At 50.7% G+C, this 21,233-nt stretch overlaps 1 protein-coding gene across 1 annotated transcript; it reads left to right on the top strand.

Annotated features, from left to right (window-relative positions):
- Positions 1–9: 9 nt before the first annotated feature.
- Positions 10–21,233, top strand: cltca (clathrin, heavy chain a (Hc)). The gene is made up of 28 exons (XM_068744906.1): positions 10–175; positions 6,496–6,703; positions 9,624–9,892; positions 10,006–10,167; positions 10,276–10,389; positions 10,739–10,912; positions 12,758–12,955; positions 13,103–13,303; positions 13,547–13,699; positions 13,841–13,963; positions 14,363–14,500; positions 14,587–14,932; positions 15,067–15,230; positions 15,426–15,551; positions 15,627–15,769; positions 15,842–16,076; positions 16,171–16,293; positions 16,365–16,694; positions 16,778–16,970; positions 17,048–17,205; positions 17,285–17,557; positions 17,640–17,957; positions 18,062–18,193; positions 18,397–18,507; positions 18,584–18,754; positions 18,833–19,054; positions 19,836–19,911; positions 20,007–21,233. The coding sequence occupies exons 1-28, from the start codon at positions 134–136 to the stop codon at positions 20,141–20,143; spliced, it is 5,040 nt and encodes a 1,679-aa protein (XP_068601007.1). The 5' UTR covers positions 10–133; the 3' UTR covers positions 20,144–21,233.

Genomic DNA, 21,233 nt, shown 5'->3' on the forward strand with positions numbered 1-21,233 from the left:
CGACAAATAGAATTAGAATTTATTCACTTGAACTTTAGCGCAGAGTCTCCCTGGCTGTCCGGCTAGGATCTGAGCGAAGAAGCCGTAGTTTGTTAGCATTACCAGAACCCGGAGGAGAGCGAGAGGAACCGCCATGGCTCAGATCCTGCCTATTCGCTTCCAGGAGCACCTGCAGGTACGTGGATGAATGGCCAAATTGTAACGCAAAGTTTGTCTAACATTCTTTATCTGTAAGAGTTTCTAAGTGGCTTCACCGGCTTTTCAAACTCAAGCTAACTAGGTAAGTAGTTAGCCTTTGCTATGCTAACTAGCTTGGCAGGGTGGATGACGTTTATCTTGGTTAGCATCGAGCCCTATTGCTAACGCTTTCGTTAGCCACCCGTGTTCGTGATGTAAATGACGCGAGCTTAGAACATTGAGCATATTCGTGTTTATATTAAGTTCTAATCGGAAAACACGGGCAAATAAGCGTTGCATGTTATGTCGGCCATTCCTGGGGGAAAGTGTTCGTTGTCGCCAAGTTGTCAATGATGTGATACAGATGGTGCCTGTCAATACTACGATGGCTAATATTGTTAATTTTGTTGCGTTTAATAGTTACACGATACAATAGAATATGTTCGAGTAGAATTAAACGCAACACTTGTTACGTAATCAAACGATAAAAAGTGCCAATATTCTCGCTTTCCCAGTCAATGTATTTGTATGACGTTGACGCCATCTTTCTTGTCTGGCGACAGAACGTTTGACGTGGTAGGAATGAATCCCATCCGCCCACGTTTCGTGCAAGAATTTACCTTTAATCATGCTGAATTCACACATTCACACCTGTGAGGCAAACCCCCCTTGTCATAGCCAGGAATACCGCTGCTATTAGTCAGATTATCCAGGACCCAACCGGCTCGAGTACATGTTTGGGGTATTAGGGGGGGGGGGGGGGGGGGGGGCAGGTATCGTCTTTTATTGTGCAGCCCCTGTCGTTATCTGGACTGTGCTTGCCTGCTGGTTTAAATGGTCACACCTTTAATTTAACCCCAATAACTTCGGATTGAGGAAGCGAAAGCTTTTACTTTCAAAGCTTATTAAAACAATCTGTCTTTAAAATTAGAACCACATTTTAATTTTATCAGCCATTGGGATTTGTATTAAGTTTGAAATCACAATTTATCTCTGTAGTCTTTTTGTAGTATGATTTGAGGGCAGTTGGCTTTGAAACTGGTGACTGACCCTCATTACAGACAATGGTGTGACAGTTCAGTTTCTTTACACTCGTATTAAGTTTCTAAGTTTGATGCAGCCTCATGGGCAGCACAGGTAGTGTCTCCCTAGAGCCGGTCCCAGGCCCAGATAAATGCAGAGCGTTGCAGCAGGAATGACATCCGGCGTAAATGAAAACTCCGCTTGCAGGCGTCCACACTCCAGGCGTCTGACCGGGGTTCTCAAAAACCTTCATTTTGGCCGGAGTTTTCAAAAACCTTTGTTTTTAGTGACAGAAATACGGTTTTGTGTGGATGATGGTCCAAACCGTAGAAAGATATCTTTGTTTCTGGAGATACCCGGCTACGTGTGTCCATGGCCTTATTCATACGGGTACAATGAAGTTATAGATTGATGTTTGTATCCTGTCAGCTTAGTTGTAGGACTGGGAGGAATAAGATGCATATGAGAGCACTGTGTTTAATCTAACATTTCATCTTCACCCAAGGCATAGGCTTTTGTGATCATGATGGGGGTCAGATATCTTGATAATTAAATTTTTATTATATTTATTTGCATAGTAATTCCACAAATTGTTGCGTTTTACACCCTTTACCTAGCTGAGGTTCTGGTGTAGTGATGTGAACCGTCTGGTGGGAGGATGCGATGCAGTTTCATGCTTGTTTCACAGATTAAATCTTTTCAGTCGATCACGCAGACCATCCGGGCTGGTTGGTTGGTGATTTTGACATCTGATATGCAGAAAAGACTTGAGGTTAACGAAAGTGTTTCCTTCTTTGTATCAATTCATTTCTGATTGGTTTTTTGTAGAGTTTGTCCGTTCATCATGTCGGCTGCCGGTTTTGTCAGACACAATGCTGGCATGGCTTTCTAAACCTCGGGAGCAGAGTGGAAGCTGTCCTAGCTAATTGGCGCTGAGGTGTCACATGACCTGCACAGACCAATCTGATCAGTTTGTAGTTCACAGCTGTTCCAAGTTGCAGGCTCAGCAAATCGGATGCAAAATGGCCTGCAAAACGTTAAACTTGTGATGGAATTCTCATTATTAGATGTTATGCTTATTCATCCAGAAATGTCTAGATAAAGTTTAACACATTGTTGTCAAATTGGTGCCAGTTTGGCATGAATTTAGGACAGATATAGCAAAATGACGGTAAGTTTTTTTTATTGCATCCCATTTATTGAAAAAATCTCATCTTGTCAAATTGCATAGCTCGCAGTTTCATACGTCATCCATTTCTGTATGAAGTGTGGCGTAGCTCAAGGTTGTGGCGATAACCACGTGACCACAAATCAGTGGTCATGTGATCTCTACTGCGGGGCCAAGTTCATCATTCTATGCCGTTATTTTGCTGCACAAAGCATTTGAAGTCATAGCTGCCACACAAACTCGGCTAATAAAAGTCTTTGAAGTCAGGGACCCTGGTCCGTGTACTCATGACATCATGGGATTGACGGTGATTAATCTGCCTATTTTCAATAGGTTGTCTCTTAATTTCAAAATTTAAAGTTGAAAATGAAAGGAAGTCTAAAGTCCCCTCATCACCTTCAACACAGCTCCATTTGGGAATGTCTTTCCCCTGTTCTGTGTTTAGTGCAGCAGGTGAGCTATATATGTAGACTCGGGACTTTAGCATCAAAATGTGAAAGTGAATGTTAGGGTTAGTGTTGTGTAGTGTTTTGTGACCGATAATTAAATATGTGGGATATCAGGTTAACAGTAGGGAAATAAATGGAGAAGCTTTCCTTGAACTGCCACTTTGTAGCCTAGTTAAAAAATCATGAATCTCTTTTCACGATTATCCTTCAATAATAAAAATTAAAAGCTTTAGTCATGATCGGTAGCCAGGTCGTGGAATTGTTTTTTTTAATGTTGCTATGATGACATTACGGTTCCCACATTATTTTGACAAATGCTCCTTTACAGTCATTTGTAATGATTTTGAGCAAACACGGATCCTTTCTGGTGCTGTTGACTTTTGGCAGAACAAAAATTTAAGCTCTAGTGTGTTTAGAAAATATTATGTGCCGTGTGAGTCCTTGATGACACCTAATGTTAATTTATGTTCTCTGGAGTCATCATTGTTTTGCGAGTATACGTAACATGCTGTTACATCCATGAAACGTATCATCAAGTAATCCCGGTTAAGCACATAATAACAAAACACTTGCCAAGAACGTATTTTATGTGAAGTACCGATGCTACCCATAATGCTCGGCAGAGGTTGGCTCAGGCGTATCTGTCCGTTGTAAACATCACTTAGGAGCTGTTCGGAGTGTTCTGCGATCCTGATGGTTAATGCTGTGAATAGCATTTTACTTTAGCCCAAATGGATAAAGGAATACCCAGGCCGATTAAAATAAAATAAAAAATAAAATACACTTCAACCATGTTTGGAAGGTGAATTCAGTTGTGATTCCTCCCCACCCACGTCATTGCATAAAAATATAATAGCATGCATTCATATAAATATGTGCAGTGGCGTCGCTTGCAGGGTGAGAAAGCATTTGTTCTTTCAAACTGTCTGGAAAATGAAAGCATGTAATTCCGATTGATTTGCTGCGGTATCTAACAGTGAATTTGATTTCTCACGTTTGTGGCGCATGCCTGCATCTGTTTGCCGGGTTGGAAGTGCATGCTATGCTCTCTAGCTACCGTCCGGGCAGGTTTGCAGCGTGCACTTTGAACCGTGCTAGTAGCAACAGACCAGCTGATATCTCGTGACAGACCGTTGGGTGTACAGTTCTGCTGCGCACTTGATATTCTGCTGCTCTGTTAAAAAGCAAGATAAAGATTTTGGTTTGGGGGGGGGAACTGCATTTCAAGAACCGCCTCAGCAGAACCGGCCTCTGGAGTGGAGATGGATGAGGTCCAGACTGACGTGTATTCCTTGCTTCAACCCCCCCCGGTGTCACATGATGGAGGCAGGCCTGTTGTTTCAGTTCGGGCAGACAATGGGTCGCTGCTTTCCTGTTGTGAGTGCTGCTACGAGGCGCTGCGAGCCTCAGCACATTGCGGAGCACATCCTGCCCTGAACTCGCGCGGGACGCGCCGGGAATCTGCTCTGCTGAGCAAGACGCTGCTTTCCTTTCGCGGAATAACGTAGACGTTAAATCAACGGGGGGGTGTTGGGAATGGCTCACGTGGGCCAAGTACGGTCACATCGATGGTACTGCAATCAACTTGTGTGCTGATAAAGAGCAAAGCGGATGTGTTTTGCTTTCAGTGACTGTGGTGCTATACTGTACTGTTCTATCTGAGCGCCTGCTCTTCTCAAATCTCTCTCAGAGCAGGGATGTGAGATTTTGCGTATTTGGCCGCTGCTGCAATCCGGCTGCAGAGTCTTGTCATGGACGTTTCAGATTTCATTATCTGGCTGTAATATTATTTTGGTTTCTCCCAAGTGTCAACTTCCTCATTCTGGATAGTTGTCGCGGACTGGATGTTAGCTCGCTCCTGCTTGCAGTTGTAGATCATTGTATTGTCTTGGGTGAATTATGTAAACTTTATCTTCAATAAACCATCTAGTGAGTCAGCAGGACATGTTTGCCTGACGGCGTCTTGATCAAATTACTGCGTGTGGCTAGTTTTGTTTCCAACTGACATTAATTCGGTTATGAGCATGGAAATTGCAGTACAATATATATTGATTTGGGATGTCCTTAATATAATAAAGGGTGCATTTTTGAAATGGATAAAGGCAGCGGGTTGAAGTTCATGGTTGGTCCAGTTCCTGCTGCTGGTGTCGTCATGCAACATAAGCCCTCAGGTGCTTGTGTAAATTCACTTTTTTTCCAACTCTCTACCACATCTGTTCAGTTTAAGATGAATTCCTTCCCAAACTTTTGATTGCCCTTCAAGGGAATGCGTTCCTCTCACTCTTCCTTTAGATCGCTCTCATGGAATTGTTTTTCCATATTAAACCTACTCTAAACTGCAGCCTAGTGTGGCAGTCCGCCACCGCAGCATTTGTCTTTATACTAAGAGATAAATGTAGCACATTAGGCCATCTCATCTTATCTTAGGCCAATCTTATGTCTTAATCTGTTTAAGTCCACGTCAAAAGGTTGTATTTCTACTTGCCACCGAAATGCGTGTTAAAAGTATATTCTCCATGTTCTAATAGAATATGAAAGTTACTGAAGTAAACCAGCTGGTAATGAGAGCCACAAAAGCAGCAATGACATGAATGTATGACGCTGCCCTCCACGGTAGTAATGATCAAAAACTAGTGAGTAGCTTGCTGCAAACCAGGACTCGGTTATTTCCTCATAGCTGATGATAACACTTGTTCTGTGCGGTCATTCTCACAATGTCATTGAGGGAGAACCAGGCTACACACCAGTGAAAGAATGTGGGTGTGGCACGACTGGCGTGTGTGTGTGTCAAGTCATTGATAAAAGGTGTTGCCATCTTGTTGAGCAATTCCTGGAACTGTGGTTTGTGTTTGCTGATTAGCATTGAACAGTGGAGCAAATGACGTTATTAGAAAGCGTTTTGGCAGATCCAATGTGAGCTCACAACGTCTTACAGGCCGTAAATTACTTCTAAGGTCTATAGTGGGTCAAGTAAAATGGTGCTAAAAAGGATTTCCATTCCAGGCAGGAAATACTTGTGTTGTGCAATATTACGCATAGCAATAATTTTTTACTGTCAACTTGGAAAAATTGTCTGGAGGCCCTGTTACAAGTTTCATTAATCTTACGGAGCTTTTGTAATGTATTACACTAGGTCCAAATTATTATTATTATTATTGTTAGATTCTACATTTTACTGTCAATTGTGATCAAAGAAGTCGTGCTGCTGCCATCAACTCTTCAAGAAGTTACGAAACGAGGAAGCAGCTGCTGCAAAAAAATGTTGCGTACAAAAGGATTTTCGTAGTTTCATTTCCTTCAAGTTTACTCCGCAATATCGTTGTCATTCGCAGTTTGTGAACAGGAAGGCTTTGAGTTCTGTTTTGTGCAGGAAGTACCTTTTTTCACCCTTATTTTGAAATGTTCAGTGTTAATATTTGGTTGATGGGTAGTAGTTTCATCTCCGGATTGTAACTGTGATGCATTTCGTGTCTTGACCTTTCTGCCCCGAGCGGTTTTTGCATCTCGAATAAATACAGTATGCAAGGAGGAAGACCTTGTTGAGCCACAACAAGGTCTTAGCATGGTTTTAGTTTCTTCTGGGAGCCTGGAGATGAGACTGTTGTAGACAGATTGAGATCTCAACGATGCCGCTGGTGACCTGAAATGAGCCCGCGTTCTCCTTTCCTCTCATGTAAGCTCCAAAGCTTAGGAATCAGTCCGGCCAACATAGGCTTCAGCACCCTGACCATGGAGTCGGATAAGTTCATCTGTATCCGGGAGAAGGTGGGCGAGCAGGCGCAGGTGGTGATCATCGACATGGCGGACCCCAACACGCCGATCCGCAGGCCCATCTCGGCTGACAGCGCCATCATGAATCCAGCCAGCAAGGTCATTGCGCTGAAAGGTAAGACGCATCTCTGGGGTTTCATTCAACACATCTGTCCAGGAGACCCCCGAGAGGATTACACTCGGTTACTTTAGTGTTGGACTTCCACAAAACTGCAGCATTCATGGCTGACAGGTTTTTTCTTCTTCAACAATTACACTAAAGCTTTATCCATTTAATGACTTTGACCAAGACGTTTCATCAATATCCACACATCCAGCTGTTTTAGTAATTCTTATTGGCCAACATGTGTTTTCCCCCAAACGTTTGTTCTGTAAATATTCCAAAGAGCATACTTTTAATTATTTTGTCCGACATCCATGATTGCTTTGACTATTTTTGTTGTTGTTTTTGTTTTTGTCTTTTCTATGTTCTTTTTTTTCCTTTACCGCTTTCTTATGTGTTTGCAGACGGTGAGTTGAAATTTAACTACTTTGTTGTGAAAGTAGAATCCTGTTTTCAAGGCCATATTGTTGCTCTCGTCAATAAATAAATGAAGCTTACGGGCTATATTGATTCCGCTTGACATATTTACTTCCGTCATTCTCTAATTGGGGCTAGCATTTATTAGCTTGCGCTTCTGAACCCATCTCTGGCTAATTCTTTGGTCCTTCAGCATCTTGGCCAGTAAATACTTCTTAAACAGGATTTAGCTTTCACAGCTGTACAGCTTGCTGGCATTTCATCATGTTTTTTATTACATGTATAAGTGATTTAGAATCTGTTTTTGTGGTAATGCTCCTGGTAATGATTTCATTTAAATTCACATTTCTTCATAATTTTCATTTGAAAGAAATGACTTATTCCATCCATGTGACGTTAATATCCAAGCTCATTGTTTCATCTTTTTAAATGTCCATTTATTGAGCAACTTTTAGCAGTTCTTGTTCTCTTTACCGAGCAGGTAAAGGTGTTATCTGAATTTGAGCTTATATGGGAAGTCAGAAGTCATTGTTGTTGCATCGATTTGATGTCGTATGCAGGTTAAACTGGCCGTAAAAGCCGGACGCTCATTTCTTAGGGAGGGAAAAGTAGAGTTAAGAAGCGTTTGCACTTCAGGTGATCCGAGAGGCCATCGACATTGTATTTCCACCAGTCTGTGTTCAGCCCTCGGCTGAATCTCTCTCCAATTACATTTGTTTGGCCAAAAAAGTTATAGAAATCACTAAATAGTCGATTTAAATTAATGATCAAGGCAAAATCAAGTTATATTTGCATTGCATATTTTTCCTGTCTAATTTTATAGAAAAACACCCAATTTCTTAAAATCTAGTAAACATGCCTGTTTGCTGTAGAAGATTGGGAACAAGAGCATCTGAGCTTCATTAATGAAACCGGTAAAAAAAAGAAAGTCCAATTGAGACGAATTTGTTGGTGGCGTTCCATTCATTAGCCACAGGAAGTTGAGTTGTGTGATTGCAGAGGCTGTATTCCTTGCTCAGTCCAGCGTAATGATGCTTCTCGGTCAACGTTGCCATGCGACCCAGTACCGAGCCTTAATCTCGTCATCCGACCGTCCCTGAAGGGCCGACACAGTTCACACACACAGACCGCTGATCACGAATGAATCCGAATTCCTCCGCTTGCTCTTAAATGTGGCTGCTTTCTGCTGCGAGTGATCCACACTGCTGATTGTTCTCTGGTCCCGTGGCTTAGTGATCTGGATCGGTTGTGCTAACATGTTGATTGTTGCTTTGTCTTCTGTTTGGAACTGAATAATGAGCAAACAAGGAAGCCACTCTGCTTTTTGATTAAGCTTTAGCTCGCTAAATTAACTCTAACTAATAAACCCCCAAAAATCAGGTGAGTTAACCTCTGACCCTTTCTCCTTATCGATCGGCGTCGATGAACGTGGTTTAACTTCAGTAATAAACGGTCCAGCCTAATCGTTGGTGAAACCTTTCAGTAGCTGAGGACGTCGCCCTTCCTTCTAATCACTCCTCCGCTTGTCGTCTTGTCTTTTCAGCTGGTGCACTGTTATATATTCAGATATACACCAATCAGCCATGCGTTTATGACCACTGTTGACTGTGGCACCCGCTCTTGGGTGGAATTTATTAAGCAGCAAGTGCACATTTAGACCTCAGTCGATGAAAACGGACCTGAGCTCCTTGTTGCACGCTGGGAGCCCAGGCTGACTCGCGTGGGCCGACCCGTCCGACCCGTCCGGCCCGCTCCTGCAGCTCAAACTGGTAACTTCTTGGTGCCAGATGGCACAGGACACCTTCAGAGGTCTAGTGGAGTCCATGCCGCCACGGGTCATGGCTGCCCCCCCCCCCATATCTATTAGGCAGGTGTCCATAATGTTGTGGCAGATTGGTGCATATCCATATTTAACCCCGAGGCAGACGTGGTTGCCTTCTTTGTGGGTCCACCCTCTATCTTTCTCTGGTTTTATGACGTGGGGCGTTTAATCATGCATGAATATACATTACATATCCTGAATGCATTTGTTTAATGTCTCTGCAGAGCTGCTGTGAGTTTAGTATCAAACTGCACTTTATTCTCAATTCCTAGTTAGACGAAAGGGGAACGTGCCGACTGTAAGGCCGACCTCGAACTCGAGTGATTCTTTATTTTCCTGACAGTTAAGTTATATCTTTGACCTGCCAATTCCTAGTTTGCAGATAGAGCTTGAGGGGGCACATAACTTGCACCAACACCCCGCGTGGCTTCTATGGGGGTGTCCGAATTAAATTTCTGTTCCATTGCTTTCCTGTCGTTTCACTACACTTCCTGTAAGAAACATTTTCTCTCTCTAGCATGATTGGCTTCCTCTCTCTATCAGTCAGATCACTGTTTTTCTTTTTAAATTTGCATCTCTCTTCACTCTTAATCTGGTATTTCCTTTCCTATTTGTGTGTTCGGACACGCCGCTGCCAGGAATGATAACGTTGTTCCGGGGCATCGCGCCTTCCTCCGTTTCTCCCACTTCTAGCTGCCAAAACCCTTCAGATCTTTAACATAGAGATGAAGAGCAAGATGAAGGCTCACACCATGACGGACGACGTCACCTTCTGGAAGTGGATCTCCCTGAACACGGTTGCGTTGGTGACCGACAGTGCCGTCTACCATTGGAGCATGGAGGGCGACTCGCAGCCCGTGAAAGTCTTTGACCGCCACTCCAGCCTCGCAGGCTGCCAGATCATCAACTATCGCACTGACGCCAATCAGAAATGGCTCCTGCTCATTGGCATCTCGGCCCAGGTGAGTCGCTGCCGATCTCTCGTACCTGTGGCTACCTTGCTTGCGTGCGTAAGGGACCTTAGTTGCTCATTAGCATCGAGACGGAATTGTAAAATCGTTCTGCCTTTGCTCAGCAAAATCGTGTGGTGGGAGCCATGCAGCTGTACTCCGTCGACAGAAAGGTTTCCCAGCCCATCGAAGGCCACGCCGCCAGCTTCGCCCAGTTCAAGATGGAGGGGAATGCAGAAGAGTCCACTCTGTTCTGCTTCGCTGTCAGAGGCCAGGCCGGAGGAAAGGTGACCGATGTTCCTTACCTGATTACGAGATTCTCGTAGAAGATCCTCCCTGAGCCTCGTCCTCTGTTCTCTCTCTCTTTCTCTCTCTCTGTCTCTCGTTGGCTGCAGTTGCACATCATTGAAGTGGGCACGCCACCAACTGGCAACCAGCCATTTCCAAAGAAAGCCGTCGATGTGTTCTTCCCTCCAGAGGCCCAGAACGACTTCCCTGTGGCCATGCAGGTGTGGCCTTGGCTCAGACCATATTAGTTTGAATTTATTCACATTTCTTTGACTACCGGATTGCCTGGGTTGAGCGTAGTCGTGTTTTTATACCCCCTAAAAAGTGGGCGAATAGGACTACCCGACCAGGCAGGCCCTGATCTGGCCTGGACGCGTGGTTTTGGTTACTCGCTGTGGTCTGTGATGGATTTAGGGGGATTTATGGGAGCGAACGGAATGTAATATTCATCATGGTCCTTTTTCTCCACTTCCATGTTAAACCATCGCCTTTCTGCAACAGAACGGAAGTGTCTTTGTCCATGATCGTATATCCTGTACAGACACAATATTTTACCTTTGATTTTGACAGATAAGCTCCAAACAGGACGTGGTGTTCCTCATTACCAAATACGGCTACATTCACCTGTATGACTTGGAGACAGGGACCTGCATCTACATGAACCGCATCAGCGGAGAGACCATCTTTGTTACGGCGCCACACGAGGCCACCTCGGGCATCATCGGCGTCAATAGGAAGGGACAGGTACGTAAGCGCTGACGCGTAGCCTTCCTGGCTTCCGCCGCGTGACCAGCGCGCCCACGCCTCTCGTATCCAACATCGTTCATTTAGTTTGGATGAACACGCTATTGACAATTGGCAGTCGTGCACAAACGACACCTCGTTTGCTGCTCGTCATCAGACCGGCTCGGGAAGCATCAGAGATAAAAGTGTAGCGTTTCACACGGAGACGGGGGACGGGGGACAGGGGACGGTCGGCGTCTCGTGAAGCTGAACCAGAGGCCAGAGGGGAGAACTGGATCCAGTTCCAGCCAGGCCACACACATCAATAATGGAGGGGAGGGGAGGGGAGAGCTGATCTGAGGCAGGGATGGATCACAGAGGGGTGTGTGGAGACGCACACACACACACACACACGCAGGGAGGCAGTGATCTGAGAGAGAAACAGTTTGAGTTGACCCTCTGTTGGTTAGTAGCGATGCTATTGGTAACCTGATGTGAATTAGCATTCCTGCCATTCTATCGCCACACGTCCGTCTTGGATCCCGTCTGCCTCCGGTCATGCGAGCGTAGCAGCTAGCATGGAGCAAAGCGAGCAATCGGAAACCCGCATTTAGTTTTCATGGTATCTGCTATCGTCGTTCCAGGCGGGGGAGGCAGGGGAACAGAGGAACGAGGAATGTTTCTCTGCGTCCGTTGGCAGTTCCGACTTTGAGGCTGGAGTTGGATATCTGTGGTGGTAGTTAAAGGCGTTTGGTTAATAATTAAGATTGAAACATTGCAGAAGTAAACGGTGGTATCCGTGGTGAGGAACAAAATCAACGCTGAGGAAATGGGCAAAGAACCCGCAAAAACATTTGCAGCGGTCTCAACATGAGCTTCTTGACTCCGAGTCGGAGTCGAGCTTCCATCGCTGCTTAAACCGGACCCTGCGGCGCTAATCGGGAGCCATGACCTGATTCTGGGTTTCAGGATCTGTGTGAATATGAAAGAGCTTTCCTGAGTTTGACATGCAGTGGCGGTGGCAGCGGTGCCTTCAGCGCAGGAGGAGGAGGAGGAGGAGGAGGAGAGAAACATCTTCAGCAGGAGAGTTGAATATTCCACGCGTCGTCTGAGCCAGTTCAACACTTGATCCGACGGCTCGTGTGTCCCGACGCTCGTTGCTCACCTTGCTCTGGCAGATTTGTTTTACTACCCCCCCCCCCCCCTCCCCAATCAGGCTGAATATATTTAAAGGGCGTTTTACAATTTCAATCAACTAATTGCTGTTGATTCTGTCGTGGCTCACTTTCCCAAATGGATTTCTTTCTACTTTTGGCATTAATCCTGCCTGTAGTGGCGAGTTCAGCAACCGTCCTTCAGCGGCGGGCAGAACGGGGTCTGGTCGCCCATGCTAAAGGCCGGGACACTGACCTGCAGGGCTTGTTTGTCGAGAGGCCAACGCTGGCCGTCCTTCTACACCCCTTCCTCCCGTTTCCTTCGTCCTGCTCTTTTCATCCGACCCATTCTGCCTTCTCTCTCACAAAAGCCACGCGCTACACACGGACCCACTGATGGGACATTAGCATTCAGCGGCCGCTACCTAAGGCCAGACGGACTGTAATGGAGTTTAATGCCGTCGTCTGTGCCTTCCTGCCTCTTCTTCCTCGCTTTGCTAGTTTCTGACGGGAAGGGGAGGAGTTGAGTTGTTGCTCTAACTCGGGGGAGAAAAGACGACGTGCTTCTTTATCTGCCTGGTTCATTTGTTGGACCGGCTCCAGCTCGGGCTTGAACGTTGTTGGTGGAGCGTCTGATTTCATCCGACTGCCAGAACGCGTTTAATATCTCCCACCTCTGTCTGGTCTCAGTCGTCTTTCCTCCTGAACGCAGGTGCTGTCTGTCTGCGTGGAAGAGGAGAACATCATCCCCTACATCACAAACGTGCTCCAGAATCCGGATCTGGCTCTGCGCTTGGCTGTGCGCAACAACCTCGCCGGTGGTGAAGAGCTCTTTGCCCGCAAGTTCAACAACCTGTTTGCTGCTGGGAACTACTCGGAGGCCGCCAAGGTTGCTGCAAACGCACCAAAGGTACGCGCTCGGTTATCTTTGGCTCGGTCAACAGCGAGGCACGTTTGAAATGTGATCCGAGTTTGTTGCAGGGCGGTCTCATCGGGTTGCGTTGCGTCCCGCCTCGCGTCCCGCCTCGCGTCCTTCTCACCTCGCTTTTCCTCTCAGGGTATCCTGCGAACCCCGGACACCATCCGCCGCTTCCAGAGCGTCCCCACTCAGCCGGGCCAGACCTCCCCCTTGCTGCAGTACTTCGGCATCCTGTTGGACCAGGGCCAGCTCAACAAGTTTGAGTCTCTGGAGCTTTGCAGGCCCGTCCTCCAGCAGGGAAGAAAGCAGCTTCTGGAGAAGTGGCTGAAGGAAGACAAGGTTCTGCAAATATGTGTTCCAAAGAGGCTCTTCCTGATCTGCCTGTTTGTCTATAAAACCTTTCTATTGTCTTCCATCATGTGAGGACTTATAAACTATATTTAGCTGGTTCTAAGATGCCTTAGTAGTAAACAAGAGAAAATACAAATGGAATAGTTTTTTATTGGGATGTAGTGAACAGAGCAACCGTCTGTGTGACTATGATTGGCCCCCCGGTGATCATGTGACCTGTCTGCGTTTCAGCTGGAGTGCTCGGAGGAACTGGGCGACCTCGTGAAGGCGGTGGATCCGACCTTGGCCCTCAGCGTCTATCTGAGGGCCAACGTTCCCAACAAAGTCATTCAGTGTTTTGCAGAGACCGGCCAGTTCCCCAAGATCGTCCTGTACGCCAAGAAGGTACGCCGGGGACGGAGACGGAGACGGATCTCTACGCCGTTTATCCGACGCGCTTACTCGCACCAACACGAGAGCGTTTGCTTTTGGCCCCGGTCCCTGAATGGGAGCATTTTATTTCACCGTGTTTACGTTTTGTTCCAGGTGGGCTACACTCCGGATTGGATCTTCCTACTCAGGAATGTGATGCGGATCAACCCGGACCAAGGCCTGCAGTTCGCTCAGATGCTGGTGCAGGACGAGGAGCCGCTGGCCGACATCACTCAGGTCAGGCAAACGGGCGGCCGCCTTCCGGGGAATTCCATGTAAAGCGTTCGGAGCGCTCTGTCGGGAATCTGAAGAGGTTCACCTTGGATTGGGAAAGGCACCGCGCTGCGATGGAAACCCGTCTCCCTTCTACGTGTGCTTTAGTGGTTTGTGTCGCGTACGCATGAAAATATCTGTGGCTGTCAGCTGTCCCGTGGTACGAAGGAAACGCACGTCTTCCTTTGCTTCCTGCCGCTGCAGACTCTCTGCTGACGCAGCCTTCGGCGTGGAGCGCCGTCGTGGCAGGGAGCAAAGGGGTTTAAGAGTGAAACGTGTTGCATCGGGGGAGGGGGAGGGGGAGGGGCCTCTGAGCACACCGACACGGCGTCTCCTCACCTGCGTGCCTTCCTGCCCGGTCAGATCGTGGACGTGTTCATGGAGTACAACCTGATCCAGCAGTGCACCTCCTTCCTCCTGGATGCTCTGAAGAACAACAGGCCCTCAGAAGGTCCCCTGCAGACGCGCCTCCTGGAGATGAACCTCATGCACGCTCCTCAGGTGGGGCGCGTCGGCATTAACCGAAAGGAAGCCAGCTACTGGATGTGAGCCGCGCTCTCTCTAATCGCTCGATGTTGCGCGTGCAGGTCGCCGACGCCATCCTGGGCAACCAGATGTTCACCAACTACGACCGCGCCCACATTGCCCAGCTGTGTGAGAAGGCCGGTCTCCTCCAGCGGGCGCTGGAGCATTACACCGACCTCTACGACATCAAGCGCGCCGTGGTGCACACGCACCTGCTCAACCCCGAGTGGCTGGTGAACTTCTTCGGCTCGCTGTCGGTGGAGGACTCTCTGGAGTGCCTCAGGGCCATGCTCTCGGCCAACATCCGGCAGAACCTGCAGATCTGTGTCCAGGTGGCTTCAAAGTACCACGAACAGCTCACAACGCAGGCGCTCACTGAGCTCTTCGAGTCCTTCAAGAGCTTCGAAGGTCGGTACAGGTTGGAGTGGCTGAACTGGGCTCTGCCCGAATGCTCTACCCGCCTCATGACGCGTTTTACCGGGTCCGTTAAACGGGTGGCGTTGCAGACGTGCTGGTTTTCTATGTGTGGTTGTGTCTCTCAGGTCTCTTCTACTTCCTGGGCTCCATTGTGAACTTCAGTCAGGACCCTGAGGTCCACTTTAAATACATCCAAGCCGCCTGCAAGACGGGCCAGATCAAGGAGGTGGAGCGGATCTGCAGGGAGAGCAACTGCTACGACCCCGAGCGGGTCAAGAACTTCCTGAAGGTGAAGACGCAGGGACCGCAGGGACCGCAGGGGGTGCTTCTAGTCTGGTGCACGTGCATGAGCGTGCTTTAAATACGACGGGCTGTAGAGTAAAGGCTTCACAGATCAGTGAGAACATTATCTCTCCTGGGTCCTCACCACATCTGCCTTCATTGGTTAAAGATGTTCAATAAGCCCCTCTTTTTTGCCTGACAGGAAGCCAAACTCACGGACCAGCTGCCGCTCATCATCGTCTGCGACCGGTTTGACTTTGTCCACGACCTGGTCCTCTACCTGTACCGCAACAACCTGCAGAAGTACATCGAGATCTACGTGCAGAAGGTAAGCCGCGGCGGCGACGCGTTCGTACGACGCCCTCGTGTGGCGGCGTGAAGACGAGCTCCGTCTCAATCCCAGGTCAATCCCAGCCGTCTGCCCGTCGTCATCGGGGGCCTGCTGGACGTGGACTGCTCGGAGGACGTCATCAAGAGCCTGATCCTGGTGGTCAGGGGACAGTTCTCTACCGACGAGCTGGTGGCCGAGGTGGAGAAGAGGAACAGGTGCCGCTCGAATCCACAAGCGCGTCCGTCCGGTTAGAGGCGGTCCGTGATGAGCGTCTCGTTTCCGGGCAGGCTGAAGCTGCTGCTGCCCTGGCTGGAGTCGCGCATCCACGAGGGCTGCGAGGAGGCCGCCACCCACAACGCGCTCGCCAAGATCTACATCGACAGCAACAACAACCCCGAACGCTTCCTGAGGGAGAACCCCTTCTACGACAGCCGGGTGGTGGGGAAGTACTGCGAGAAGAGGGACCCCCACCTGGCCTGCGTGGCCTACGAGAGGGGGCAGTGTGACCAGGAGCTGATCAGCGTGAGCAGGGATTCGTGCTCGCGTTCTAGTTCAGGGCGGGGGGGGGGCGATGGTACTGAAGGACGTCTCCTCTCTTTGGTTCTTCTTCTACCAGGTTTGCAACGAGAACTCCCTTTTCAAGAGCTTGTCCCGCTACCTGGTCCGCCGCAAAGACCCCGACCTGTGGGCCAGCGTGCTGCTGGAGACCAACCCCTTCAGGAGGCCGCTCATCGACCAGGTTCGGTGTGGAGACGAGTGGGCGTGGCTCCAGGCCCGCCGCTTCCCTAAGCCTCCGTCCCCGTCCCCCAGGTGGTGCAGACGGCGCTGTCGGAGACCCAGGACCCAGAGGAGGTCTCGGTCACCGTCAAGGCCTTCATGACGGCGGATCTCCCCAACGAGCTGATCGAGCTGCTGGAGAAGATCGTGTTGGACAACTCGGTGTTCAGCGAGCACAGGAACCTGCAGAACCTGCTGATCCTGACGGCCATCAAGGCCGACCGGACCCGCGTGATGGAGTACATCAGCCGGCTGGACAACTACGACGCCCCCGACATCGCCAACATCGCCATCAGCAACGAGCTCTTCGAGGAGGCCTTCGCCATCTTCAAGAAGTTCGACGTGAACACCTCCGCCGTGCAGGTGCGGCTCGCTCGCCCCTCTCAACCCGACGCCCGATCGATTTGAGGAAGTATTGATCGGCCGTGTCTCCCCGTTTCCGCTAGGTGCTGATCGAGCATATCGGCAACCTGGACCGGGCCTACGAGTTCGCCGAGCGGTGCAACGAGCCGGCGGTGTGGAGCCAGCTGGCCAAAGCGCAGCTGCAGAAGGATCTGGTGAAGGAGGCCATCGACTCGTACATCAAAGCGGACGACCCCTCCGCCTACATGGAGGTGGTGCAGGCGGCCGATAAGAGCGGTGAGGAGGGGGGGGGGGGGTCGGTGGGGGGTCGGCCTCGCCGTGCAGGTGTTAACGCTGCCGCCGCTCTGCTCCAGGTAACTGGGAGGACCTGGTCAAGTTCCTCCAGATGGCCCGGAAGAAGGCCCGGGAGTCCTACGTGGAGACGGAGCTCATCTTCGCCTTGGCCAAAACCAACCGCCTGGCTGAGCTGGAAGAGTTCATCAACGGCCCCAATAACGCTCACATCCAGCAGGTGGGCCTCGCCGCCACGCCCCCACGCCGCCTCTCGGCCAATCAGCCGTCCGGACACGGAGTCTCTGTCGTCTCTGCAGGTCGGCGATCGCTGCTACGACGAGAAGATGTACGACGCGGCCAAGCTGCTCTACAACAACGTGTCCAACTTCGGCCGCCTGGCGTCCACGCTGGTGCACCTCGGGGAGTACCAGGCCGCCGTGGACGGCGCCCGCAAGGCCAACAGCACGCGCACCTGGAAGGAGGTGTGCTTCGCCTGCGTGGACGGGAAGGAGTTCCGGCTGGCCCAGATGTGCGGCTTGCACATCGTGGTGCACGCCGACGAGCTGGAGGAGCTCATCAACTATTACCAGGTAAGTGGGCGGGGCCGGGGGCGGGGCGGTGGGTTCTGAGTGGCAGGTCTCCTGATTCGTGGGCCCGACTCGCTCCCCTCAGGACCGCGGCTACTTCGAGGAGCTGATCACCATGCTGGAGGCGGCCCTCGGCCTGGAGCGCGCCCACATGGGCATGTTCACGGAGCTCGCCATCCTCTACTCCAAGTTCAAGCCCCAGAAGATGAGGGAGCACCTGGAGCTCTTCTGGTCCCGGGTCAACATCCCCAAAGTCCTGAGGGCGGCGGAGCAGGCGCACCTGTGGGCGGAGCTGGTCTTCCTGTACGACAAGTACGAGGAGTACGACAACGCCATCATCACCATGATGACCCATCCGACGGACGCCTGGAGGGAGGGCCAGTTCAAGGACATCATCACCAAGGTGCCGCGCCGCGTCTCTCAGAGCGTCCGCCGGTCCCGCCGCCGACCTGCGCCCTGACTGACGGGCGCCCTGTCGTCCCCCCCCCCCCTCTGCGTCCCGCCTAGGTGGCCAACGTGGAGCTCTACTACAAAGCCACGCAGTTCTACCTGGAGTTCAAGCCCTTGCTGCTGAACGACCTGCTCATCGTGCTCTCCCCGAGGCTGGACCACTCCCGCGCCGTCGGCTTCTTCAGCAAGGTGAGGACGGAGGGGACGGTCGCACGCCGGGGGGGGGGCGGGGTGACGCGGCTTCGGCGTCTCGGTAAAGCAGCCGGAGAGACGCCTTGTTTAGTGTACGAGAGGTTTAAGCGTCGGGTAAGATCAGAACACACGAGATACGAAAGGAGATGATTGTGTGTGTGTGTGTGTGTGTGTGTGTGTGTGTGCGCGCCCCCCCACAGGTGAAACAGCTGCCCCTGGTCAAACCTTACCTGCGATCAGTACAGAACCACAACAACAAGTCGGTGAACGAAGCGCTGAACAACCTCTTCATCACGGAGGAGGATTACCAGGTAAGACTTCCTGTCCGCCGCCGCGGTGCGACTTCCTGTCCGCCTCTGATGGCGCGGCGCTCCGCTCTCGCGGCAGGCGCTGAGGACGTCGATAGACGCCTACGACAACTTCGACAACATCTCGCTGGCGCAGCGCCTGGAGAAGCACGAGCTGATCGAGTTCAGGAGGATCGCCGCCTACCTGTTCAAGGGCAACAACCGCTGGAAGCAGAGCGTGGAGCTGTGCAAGAAGGACAAGCTCTACAAGGTGTGTGCGTGTGTGTGTGTGTGTGCCCGGCGGGCCCCCCCGGACTCACCGCCCCGCCCCCCCCTCTCCCCCCTCCAGGACGCCATGCAGTACGCGGCGGAGTCCAAGGACACGGAGCTGGCGGAGGAGCTGCTGTCCTGGTTCCTCCAGGAGAACAAGAGGGAGTGTTTCGCCGCCTGCCTCTTCTCCTGCTACGACCTGCTGCGGCCCGACGTGGTGCTGGAGACGGCCTGGAGGCACAACATCATGGACTTCTCCATGCCCTACTTCATCCAGGTCATGAGGGAGTACCTCAGCAAGGTGGGTCCGCACCCGGCCCGGCCCGGGATGAGAGGGGGCTTCGATTGTTCCGGGTTCGATCCGTGAACCGGGCGGGGCCTGGAGGGCGAGCGAGGTGAGACGGTTTCCCTCCGCCGCTGAAGGAAACGCGTTCCTGACTGCGTCTCTTCCCGACGCTGCGCCTCCTCTCTTGCAGATCGGTGCGGAGAAGGAGCAGGTGAAAACTCAACGCTCTGGTTCTGAGCTCGAACCTCCGGAGCGTGCGCGGGTTGTAGCGCCACCCTGAGGCGTCTTTCATGCACGCACTGTTGGGGGTCCTTCTTAAACACTCAGTCTGAGCACGATGCTCTTCGTGTTCCCGCTGTGGCGTCTCTGAACGGCGTCCAATAGTTACACGTCTCCTGTTGGCGGCGCTGCGTCTCGAGCCGTGTGTCTTCCTGGCGTCCTGCAGACGCTGCAGCTTGTTGGGACTGTTTGTGAAACATCTGGATGAGCTCCGGCTGCCTGCATCTTGCTGCCTGCTGCATCGCTTGCTGCCTGAAGTCGGCATCCGAGTCTGTTCCCGTGTTCCAATAAAACGGGCCGCAGACGGCGTGACCTCGATTCGGCCGTCGCCGTTTGCGCGTTCCTCGTTTCGTAGCGTAGCGTAGCGTAGCGTAGCTTAGCTTAGCTTCTAATCTCGGTCCCGTTTTGTGTCGCTGCTGAGTGAGACCCGGTTGCTGTAACGGCGCGGTTAACCGACCCTGACCCGGTTAACGCGTTAACTCCTGGTTGTAAACGCCGCCCTTTCTTTGCCTTGCAGGTAGACAAACTAGAGACCTCAGAGACCGTAAGGAAAGAGGAGGAGCAGGCGACGGAGACGCAGCCCATCGTCTACGGTAACGGCCCTTTGGCGAGCGGCGCCGAGTCCGGCGGTTTGACCTGGAAGCCAAAGCCGAACGCGCCGGCGGTAACATGCATGCGTGTCTTGCAGGCCCCCCCCAGCTGATGCTGACAGCGGGCCCCAGCGTGCCCGTGGTGGCCCCCCAGCAGGCTTACGGCTACGGCTACCAGGCTCCTGCAGGATACAGTCAGCCGGCAGCTCAGCCGGGCTTCGGCTACGGCATGTAACCCCCCCCCCCGACCGACGACTCGTCTCCCAACGCAGGCGGGAGCCAAACATCCATCCTTCACCAGACACACCATTGTTGTCTCACTCTGCCCCCTGCAGGGAGCAGGGAGTGTTAGACACCTTTTCTTTTTTTTTCTTTTTTTTTTTTTACTTCAACCCTTTTTTTAAATGTCATGAAGGACTCCGATTTATCTTAAAGATTGCATCGCAAAGAATAATTTCTCACATTCCGCATTGACTTGGTTATTTCCTTTTGTCTATTTTATTTGAATGGGAAATGGTTTGTGTGGGAGGGGCTAGTCCTCTTCTCACTGTCGTGAAGCACCTGATTTGCACTCTGTAGTGAGAACTAATGTCGAACCTTTTCCTTTTGGTGTGTGTGAGCGGCTTCTTCTGTCCAATTTGTAAAATGCATTTAATTATTGTATATTCAGACGCAGCGAATGCTACTATGTTCTTCTATATTTGAACACCAGACTGCCGCTTCAATGAGCGTAATCCTGGAACACTACGTTGCAGCAGTCGTGCCCCCAACCCCACCCCCACCCACGAAAACCCAAACTTCAGGGGCGGTTGCTCGCTGAAAACCTGAGAGCATTTAACTCGTGAATCTTTCTATGCAGGACTCTCCAAATTTGCATTCAGTCGATTTAATTGCGCTTTGAGACGCTTCCGCCTCCGGAGGGGGCTGCAGATCTGACTGGCCAGCCCCCCCCCCCCCCCCCCTCTTTATGTTGCTGCAACTTGTTTCTGCTGGATTTCGTTTGAAGCCTCCGTCACTGAGTGTGCAGGAGAACTCGATTCTCCTCGTGACCGGTCAAGGGTCAAGGGTCGCCTTTCACCTCAGTTGAGCCGTTTGTCCGTCTGGGAAACATCGCAGGACTCGTGGCGGTTTGAAGTTTATATCGAGGCTTGTTGTGTGTACAGGAACTCGATCGTTAACTCCTTTTGATCTTATATTGTCTAAATTACCTTAGATTGAAATTGTGCACTTAAGATACATTGATTGTGCAAAATCAGGATAATAACGAATGAAACGGAAGTTTTGTTTTCCATTGAGAGAAATCTAAATAAAGGCTTCTTGGTGAA

Source organism: Brachionichthys hirsutus, chromosome 10 (assembly GCF_040956055.1).
Source record: "Brachionichthys hirsutus isolate HB-005 chromosome 10, CSIRO-AGI_Bhir_v1, whole genome shotgun sequence".
Taxonomy (NCBI): Eukaryota; Metazoa; Chordata; class Actinopteri; order Lophiiformes; family Brachionichthyidae; genus Brachionichthys; species Brachionichthys hirsutus.

Excerpts from the sequence above, each read along its gene's own strand:
- cltca (XM_068744906.1), top strand. The coding sequence starts at position 134 with ATGGCTCAGATCCTGCCTATTCGCTTCCAGGAGCACCTGCAG. Across the intron at positions 16,077-16,170 it reads GTGACCAGGAGCTGATCAGC|GTTTGCAACGAGAACTCCCT; the intron begins GTGAGCAGGGAT and ends TTCTTCTACCAG. Across the intron at positions 17,558-17,639 it reads AGCTCATCAACTATTACCAG|GACCGCGGCTACTTCGAGGA; the intron begins GTAAGTGGGCGG and ends CGCTCCCCTCAG.